This window comes from Leptosomus discolor, chromosome 13, assembly GCF_034619465.1.
Source record: "Leptosomus discolor isolate bLepDis1 chromosome 13, bLepDis1.hap2, whole genome shotgun sequence".
NCBI classification, from domain to species: Eukaryota; Metazoa; Chordata; class Aves; order Leptosomiformes; family Leptosomidae; genus Leptosomus; species Leptosomus discolor.
Window position 1 is genome coordinate 17,354,105 of NC_141403.1, and position 9,306 is coordinate 17,363,410.

The 9,306-nt window shown below is 41.9% G+C and overlaps 1 protein-coding gene across 1 annotated transcript; it reads left to right on the plus strand.

Moving 5' to 3' along the window:
* The first annotated feature begins 3,424 nt into the window (after nt 1–3,424).
* On the plus strand, nt 3,425–8,878 carry AKAIN1 (A-kinase anchor inhibitor 1). Its single transcript, XM_086472735.1, has 3 exons — nt 3,425–3,451; nt 5,221–5,254; nt 8,688–8,878. The coding sequence occupies exons 1-3, from the start codon at nt 3,425–3,427 to the stop codon at nt 8,876–8,878; spliced, it is 252 nt and encodes an 83-aa protein (XP_086328861.1).
* The last annotated feature ends 428 nt before the right edge of the window (nt 8,879–9,306 follow it).

Consider the following 9,306-nt stretch of genomic DNA (forward strand, 5'->3'; position numbering starts at 1 on the left):
ATTGATTGAAGTGTATAATCTGCTTTTCATTTATCTGATTAAAGTATGTCAAGAAATCTTACTGAAACATGTTGAGAAAATGCTTAAGAGTAGATAAAAGAGTAGATAATGCATCTGTAGATCCCAACAACCTCTTAATCTAAAAAACTTTGGAAGCATCATTTTGGGTGGCATATTTCAAATAGTATGAAAAAACTCACTGGAGTCTTTGAAAGATAACGTTTATATAGCAAACAAGCCAAAGAGCCTTCCAGATACTCTTTTTCTCTTAAGAGCAAAACTCAGTGGAAAAAAAAAGTTATGAAAAGTCAGTTCAGATATAGCTAATGTCTGGATAAAAATGATACAATGAAGTATTACTCTGGAGGTATTATTATGTCCTTTGAGATAGCTTATCTGCATTTCTGCTCTTCTTCACCCTTCCATTCCTCCTGGATTTGTGTCCGGAGCAGGTTTGTTCCTACTTCATTATAATTTGTTTTGAAGAGCAAAGTAGTCTGTGCTGGCCCCCTTCCTGATGCAGTTCCTTCTCCATGCTGGTTGCACGGCAGGAGTTAAGGACTGTGGTTAGGGCAGAAAACATAACTGAACCGAGCCGTGACTTTTCTAGTGAAAGTGAATGTTAAATTCCCCGGCACACTGCAGGTTGGGGCATTGATAAAACGCGACAGTCTTACATGAAAGTACTTTTAGCATTTCTGATATATTCGGTATCCTGCCTTCTTCCTCAAGGAATCAGAACAACAGAGTACTGCCCTCCGATACTTGACAGCTGTCAGTCAGAACCAGTACTGGACAGAAACAGTACTGTACAGAATTAACTCTAATACAGTTAAGAATACATTTCTTATTTAAATTTTTTAAGATTAAATTTACAACTTCATTGTAGGACTTTTTTATGAGGTCTCTGAACTGGCATCATTACTGACATTGAGACCAATCAGGTCTCTAATCCTGTAAATAGCTCAATGACACTCACGCACAAAGTTGGGTTTGTGCATGTGTTGGAAAGCCTTCAGCCCTGGCTGACTGCCATCTTCAGTCATTCTGGATGTAATTAACATGAGTCATCAACATTTTCTGATTATGGATGCTGTGCAGACTTATATTTTAATTCTCTTCTTCAAATTAGGCTTCTAGTGCTGAAATCCTAACAGCAACTTAGAAAGCAAATTAAAGAAGGAGATCTTTTAGCCATTTCAATTCACAGGTTACAAAATACTCACCAGAAGAGCCTCACCTTGGACTTCCAGGCTGTGGCTAGAAAGATGGAGAGATATGTCGCTGCCTGATGCCAATGGGAGGTTAAAGAGCTGAACTTTGTTTCTTGTAGTTAAAGAATATCAATGTTGAGGCAAAGAATGTTACTGTTAATTACTACAACATATGCATGTACATTATGTTGTTACACACTTGGCAGGTTGTTTAGTTGTTTGAAAGGTCTACAGTTTATAAACACAATTTCGGTAATATCGTGCAACTTTGTTCCCCATAAATACAGCTCTCATGCATCCATACTGGACCTTGTGATGAAGTCTTACCATCACAGTCTTCTACTCGCACTTCCATTCCGTTTAAAAATTTCATCAGTACTGTCAGCTGAATTGTAAAACTTAGAGTAGTAGGTTTTGGTAGAACTGAAATAGGTTTACCAGAGAGCAGTATTTTCATTGGATTTTTATTAATTTTTATTAATATGGAAAAAAATAATTCTAATGTTGCAATGCTGCAGAAAATAGTAGAATGGCTAACTATTGCAATCCAAAGTAATATATTGATAAAACAAATAGGAGATTTTCTGGTTAAAGGATATACCTGCATAATCTCGTGTAAAAATGAAGAAAGAATATTTGCTTTATGGCTCTTTCAGCTTCAGAAATTTTGCATAAATTAAAACTGTAGCTAACAGGAATGCATTTTGGGTAGTTGTGAGTTCTAAATTGCTCAGAAGTTTGCTTACAGGTATGTGTTTTTTTACTGTTAGTTTTAGATATGGTTACACTCATAGTTGTTTACACAAACAAAAATTTCTGTTTTCCAGAACAGCTTTAGTGGTATTAATTTGCTAGAATTAAACTGCATTTGTTATTCCTGTGAAGCAGAACATAAACTTTTGACCTGTGATGCATGGCCCTTGGGATTCATGGAACCTGTCATGAGCTAAGCTGTTCTCTTCAAATGCCATGTTCATATTGTGTCTCAGACAGAACGAGACCTAATGTGCAGGAAGACATGATGAGCCACATAAACATCACATGCTTTGAGGAAAGTTGAATTAAAATTAAAGGCATTATTTTTTCTCCTGGGAAAAGCAGTAATGTCGTACAGGTGAAGAAGAAAAAGGGATAACTGAGGAACAGCATAAGTTTCCTGAGAGTGGATGTGCACTCATGGTCATGCATACTCATGCATGACTAATGTCTTCTCAAAAATTGCGGGATAACTTGTTTCTAGTCCATGTTCTCCAAGAGTCTACAGTTCCTTCCTACCACTGCTCATCCGCCATTTAGCCCCTGCTCTCTCTCACTGTGAGAAATATTGCTTCTATTTCCTTCTAAATCACTGATTCTGCACCCACTGAAAGTGTCTCATTCCCCCACAGTTCATTGCTGGTGTTAGTGGATCTGGAATGGACTTGTGCTTTGCAAGAGCAAAGTCATGTCTGTGGTATTTTAGGTTCATGATAGTATTCCCAACAATCCTATGAAAAGATACGGGAGACAACTTAACTGCCGGTTCAAAAAAATGACCTGCTGTTGAGTGTTACTTAGTAGGAATGTGTATAAGGCATATTAAATTTAGCTTGTAGCAAGCTGAAAGGGAAAAGGCACAGGGGACATCAACAGAAAGTGCAAGAGACTGCTTTGCTTTGATTGCAGGCTGGAAAGGAAGTGACTCAGGATGCTTTGAAGAAAGTGAAATGTGTAAATGAGAAAAGGTCCGTGTGCAACCAGAGTTCTTCAAGATTTAATCGGTGCTAAATGCTCTTTCTTTGTAGCTATCATTTTCCGTCTATACTTTTCTGGGCATATTCCATAGTCCGAAAACATCACAGAGAATGTGGAGTCTTCTACACAAGATGTTCTTGGACTTAAACTAATATTAGTTCTAGTAATTGAAACGAATACTTGGAATCTACTTCAGAGGCTTTTATTCTTTTTCCAAACTGCTAGCCTATTTCCCTTCACAGAGAACATCTTCCAGCAAGCCAAGGGAATTTTGAAGTACTGATACATGGCACTAGTTTTAGATGGAAGTGGAATATGTGACTGATTGCCACAGTAAGCCCAAGATTTTGAGGTTTTTTTAAATGTCTCAAACTATATTTTAGATTTCAGAACCAGTCTGGAGTTTGCAAATTACTTTTCATCTGCTATGTTAGTTGGCATGAAACTTACCAAGTGAAAGATAAGGTAATAAAAATATGCTAAAAAAAATTTGTTATATCTTAATGATAAAATTGCTACCTTGCATTTAACATCACTTAACCTGGATTTTTCAGTTCTCTGTTCACAGAATTAGGGATTGGGTTCCTGTATAAGTCAGGTGAGCATTTAAAGATAGAGAATAAGTAGAAAAGATTTTCTGACATCAAGAGGGAAAAAAAAGTAATCATTAGACAAGGATAACTAGTAGGCAGAATGCTGTTTCTGCTATCCTGCAGGTTTTTCCCAGCAATTACTTCAAGTGACCTTTTGTCACAGAATTTTAATTAAACTAGGTATTCAAATCTTTAAAAAAATAATAGATAAAAATTAGTTGTATCTTAGCACACTCGTAACTCTTATTTTGATTAGCTAAACACCAAATGCTTAGACAACAGGAGCAATGTCTCTGTTTTACCTAATTGAAAATATGCGGTTCTTAAAATGCCTGATTAGTTCTATAGGCATTCAGAGTTCTGCCTTTGTTCATGTCCACAGCAGTCTATATTTCAGCAAGGTGGAGCAGTTTGCGAGATATGTCCCAGCTCAGCCCCTTTGGGATCCTTGCATGAGTCATCTCTGCTTTCCTTAGTCAATCCCTCTCTTCTTGCTCTGAGTAGGTCCAGCATATCAATAAATGAGCTTCTCGGAAAACAGCTTTGTACTAACTTCTTTCCTTGAATAGCTGGGAGAAGAGGACACAGTGGGGATACTCTTCCAGAGACTGCTGTTTACTCCTTCAGGCAGCAGAAAAGTTGGGTTTTATGGCAGCCTCACCAGCTAGAGTCACAGGAACGCAGAATGCTTGGGGTTGGAAGGGGTGTCTGGAGGTCATCTTGCCCAACTCCTGCTCAGGCAGGGTCACCCATCTGCCCAGGATCATGTCCAGATGGACCAGCTGTGATGGACACCACACACTCAGGGGAGCTGGACATTCATGTCAGACTGCTTGACATGTCTGCATCCTGGCTGGCAGTCCAGCTCCTACATGTAATGGTCCCAATGCAGACTCAGACCTCTACATGGTGTCAGATTTCCCCCCTCAAAAAGGGCTGTTATTTTCACTGTGGCTTTCTAATTTAGATTAATTAGCATAAGCTGCCAATGGTCTCATTGGTCACATCACCCTGGGCCAACATCTTTGACTTTCTCAATTTCCGAAGCCAATTAGCTGTTGTAACCTGGGTTACTATCACCCTAACTGTGCTACACAGATATAAAATTGTGAAGAGTTTGTTTGCGCTGCCTTATTTCCTTTCTGTGCATACCTAAACCATCAGAGGCAGGGCAGTAGTAGTGCAGAGGTTTGGGGTTCTCTGTCCTTGGTTTGTTTTCCCAGCAAATAAAAGAATCATCTAATGAGATAAAGCTGGGCAGATGTAATCTAGGAGTCACTTACTTGAGTGGTGCTTTCAGGCAGGCTTTGCTCCACAATAAACAACTGAAAAACTTGGGTAGAAATTAACCGGAAAACTGTCCTTTTTTTCAACTGGGTGTTGCTGGGTGACTTTCCCAATACAAAAATATTTAAAGTTCAGTTTTCGTAGGTGAAGTGGGAATCAAATAAATAATGAAGCATGCCTATGGAAAAAAGTAATTTTCAACAGCAATGTGCTTAATAAGAGCATGTTTTTAACAATAAATTTATGGCTGTAGGGGTTGGCAAATTTTTCATTTTTCATATAACCTCATAGTCAATTCCAACATACCCATTTGTATTTACAACTACATGTTTATCCACACTTTTGTTAATATATTATCTTCTGAACATCAGCTGAGTTGGCTGATCTTTTTCAGCCCAGCAAGACTAGTTCACTGTGTAATACAAAGTGAGTTCATGTTTGAGTAATAAAGAAATATCTGTACCTTACTGTTAAGTAGTATTGAATTTTATCCAAAAAACACTTGTTTCAAGTGCTGAGGATTGGAACAAACTGAATCAGGGAAGCTGATTGTGCCAAGAATTCAAGTGATTCCATTCAGTCAGCTTTTCCAGCTTAAAACAGGTTCTCTAAGTTTTCATGGTTTTAACTTCTTAATTGTAGACAAACTTTGTAATCTCAGTACAGTTGCAGGGTTTTTTTTTAAAAAAATTTTCAGTTTCAATAGAATTAAACCACATTTGTATTTCACTTTCAGCCAGAACATGTAAAATGTGACCATGATAGAAATAAGTATATTTTTGAAGTCCTTTCAAAGAAACATGGGAGATAATTAATTATTTCTTTCCTATAGAGTAAGCTTTGATCATTTTGCTGGTGGTTGTTTTGGGGTCACAGATCATGGAATCACAGAACCACAGAATGGTTTGGGTTGGAAGGGACCTTAAAGATCATCTAGTTCCACCGCCCTGCCATGGGAAGGGACACCTTCCACCAGACAAGGTTGCTCCCAGCCCCATCCAGCCTGGCCTTGAGCACTGCCGGGGAGGGGGCAGCCACAGCTGCTCTGGGCAACCTCTGCCAGTGTCTCTCTCACCACCCTCACAGGGAAGAACTTCTTCCTAATATCTGACCTAAATCTCCCCTCTTTCAGTTTGAAACTGTTACCCCCTCGCCCTATCACCACCCTCCCTGATCAAGAGTCCCTCCCCACCTCTCCTGCAGCCCCTTTCAGCACTGAAGGCCGCTCTAAGGTCTCCCCGGAGCCTTCTCTTCTCCAGGCTGAACACCCCCAACTCTCTCAGCCTGTCCTCACAGGGAGCTGCTCCAGCCCCTGAGCATCTTCGTGGCCTCCTCTGGACCCGCTCGAGCAGGTCCGTGTCTGTCTTGTGCTGGTGCCCCCAGAGCTGGACGCAGCCCTGCAGGGGGGGTCTCAGCAGAGCAGAGGGGCAGAATCCCCTTCCTCGACCTGCTGGCCACACTGCTCTGGATGCAGCCCAGGAGGCCACTGGCTTTCTGGGCTGCGAGCGCACATTGCTGGGTCGTATCTAATTTTTCATCTACCAGTATGCCAAACTCCTCCACAAAGCTGCTCTCACCACCCAGTCTGCCCTGATATTGGGGATTGCCTTGACCCAAGTGCAGGACCTTGTTCCTTCCCTCAAGCGTATCAGATCTTAGCAGTGTCTTCCTTAAGGTAAACAAGTGATTCCACTTTTTGTCTCTGTCTTGAGTTTCCTTCCAAGAAAATCTTAAAGGACATTGGGAATTTCTCACAATTCCACACGTGGTTCTCTCGTAAAAGCAGCTGACCTTTAATTCACTCTGTTCTCTTTCTCTCAGGACATAATTCTTAATATGTGGCATTAAGACAGACAGTAAGATACAAATCCCGTTTAATGAAATACTTTGGCACAACAGTCAATTAAGAAAGAACTGAGATGAGTATCTTAAAAACTTTTAAAATCAAATATAGTGATGTAAATAAACACCTGACTTAAGCATTTCAATTAGCAACCGAGTGTACATTTTCCTAAATGTCAGTACATCACCTTACATCACCTTAATTCAGAACAATTTTTTTGTATCAAGGTCAGCTTTGAACATTATGCAGCATTCTTTATTTTTCTGCCAAATTGTTGTTTGTGTTAGGAGTCAAAATACTTCCAAAGAGAAACTTCTTAACATAAACTACTCTTCTCATTACCAAATGTCAGTACTCACACTGCATTACTTTGTTCTCCAGATTTTAGCACTTTGGCAAAACAAGGAACTGTCACAAGAAATACATATTTCACAGAATCACATAGAATCACAGAATGGCAGGGGTTGGAAGAGACCTCTGGAGATCATCTAGTCCAACCCCCCTGCTAAAGCAGGTTCACCCAGAGCAGGTAGCACAGGATCACATCCAGGCAGGCTTCAGTATCTCCAGGGAAGGAGACTCCCCAGCCTCCCTGGGCAGCCTGTTCCAGGGCTCTGCCGCCCTCAGAGTAAAGAAGTTTTTCCTCATGTTGAGGCGGAACTTCCTGTGCTCCAGTTTGTGCCCGCTGCCCCTTGTCCTGTCACTGGGCACCACTGAGAAGAGCCTGGCCCCATCCTCTTGGCTCCCACCCTTTAGATATTTGTAAGTGTTGATAAGGTCCCCTCTCAGTCTTCTCTTCTCCGGGCTAAAGAGCCCCAGGTCTCTCAGCCTTTCCTCGTAGGAGAGATGAGCCCCCTCGTCATTTTAGTAGCCCTCTGCTGGACTCTCTCTAGTAGATCCCTGTCCCTCTTGAACTGGGAGCCCAGAACTGGACATAGCACTCCAGATGTGGCCTCACTGGGGCAGAGTAGAGGGGGAGGAGAACCTCCCTGGATCTGCTGGCCACACTCTTCTTCATGCACCCCAGGACACCACTGGCCTTCTTGGCCACAAGGGCGCATTGCTGGCTCATGGTCCACTTGCTGTCCAGCAGGACTCCCAGATCCTTCTCTGTAGAGCTGCTCTCCAGCAGGTCGACCCCCAGCCTGTGCCGGTGCACGGGGTTATTCCTCCCCAAGTGCAGGACCCTACACTTGCCCTTATTGAACCTCATCAGGTTCCTCCCCGCCCAGCTCTCCAGACTGTCCAGGACTCGCTGAATGGCAGCACAGCCTTCTGGTGTGGCAGCCACTCCTCCCAGTTTTGTATGGCCAGCAAACGTGCTGAGGGTGCACTCCATCATTGATGAATATGTTGAATATTTGTCAGGTTACTACAGATGATGGTGTGGGGTTTTTTTCCTATTTTAGTCTATAGCAATCTGAGCAGTTTTTAATGCATTTGCAAATAATTTTGCAAAGGTAGCTAAGGTTTAATAAACCGACATTTAACAAAATTTTGTACCTTGAAATCAAATTTGAATTTGATGGATGAGAGCTTTTAATCTGAAGTAAAAGTAAATAGAAAAGTTAATGAAACAGCTTTTTCTTTGTATGCTGGCGAGGGAGTACATGTCACGCCTGTAAAATGAAGTCCAATTCCCCATCCAGAAGCACAGCTCAAGTGAAAAAGGATGTGATTCACAGCTGGATGAGAAAACCCTCCTTCACTGTCTTGATGCAAACTGCAGCTGTGCTTGTTTGAGCCGTTAAGCCACAGCTGTCCCCAGAGCTGGGAAGTGGGTAACTGAGCTGTGACTCAAAGCCTCTCCCTTCTTTCAGTCCTGTAGCACTGAGCACGCAGAGGCACTTTCCACGCTACTTCATCATCTTCTCTATTAGCAGGTTTCCTATGTAGTAAGCTGTTCCCAAGCACCCTGTGGGGTTTATGTTTTCCCTCCTCTTCTTCTATCCTTCAGGTGTTCACGGAGTAGCCACAAATGCTTAGTTCCCTTTCTTTGTCGTTTGGTTCTGGCAGGTGAGAAGCCAGGGACGGAGCAAGATGAAGTGAAGCTGCAGAACGCCAGCAAGCAGATTGTGCAGACTGCCATCCTCCGAGCAGTGCAGCAAGTTTCCCAGGAGAGCCAGCAAAAGGAGAAGAGAACAAACAGCAGCACAAGCCTCCAGCTAGAAAGAGGAAAATTAACCAAGAAGCATGAAAAGAAGTAAAGGAGCGGATTGGTTTTTTCCGTCCTCCGGTCTGCAGTGTTTTCAGCCTTCTCTTTAGTATCGGCTGTATTGCTAGTGCAATGTTCCTGTTGTAAAGCAAACCAAAGTATAATCACACCTAGACATAGGGTAAAGCTGCAATAGTCCTCAGCTGAGAAATATTAAGTGCATTAGATGACTAACTCCATATTTATGCAGTGCCTCCTAACAGAAACAACCACCATAGCTATAAACATAGTTTCAAGCACAAGCTCTTATGGTGTGGACTTGTTCCCACAAGCTTGGTGTCAGTGCACTTTCATGTAAGGTCTGCGTGCAACACTTATGCCAGTTCAGCTGGCTGGACCCTTCCTTGAGTTACTGGGTTCACTGAAGATGTCTTCACCAAAGAACTAGGTTACTGTTGAGTGTAGCAGAAAGCTTTCAGG

What these genes read in the sequence shown, in the direction of transcription:
- AKAIN1 (XM_086472735.1), top strand. Translation starts at nt 3,425, where the DNA reads ATGCTAAAAAAAATTTGTTATATCTTA. An exon ending in AAAAAATTTGTTATATCTTA is followed by an intron (nt 3,452 to 5,220) that starts ATGATAAAATTG and finishes CTGATCTTTTTC; the next exon opens with AGCCCAGCAAGACTAGTTCA. An exon ending in AGTTCACTGTGTAATACAAA is followed by an intron (nt 5,255 to 8,687) that starts GTGAGTTCATGT and finishes TGGTTCTGGCAG; the next exon opens with GTGAGAAGCCAGGGACGGAG.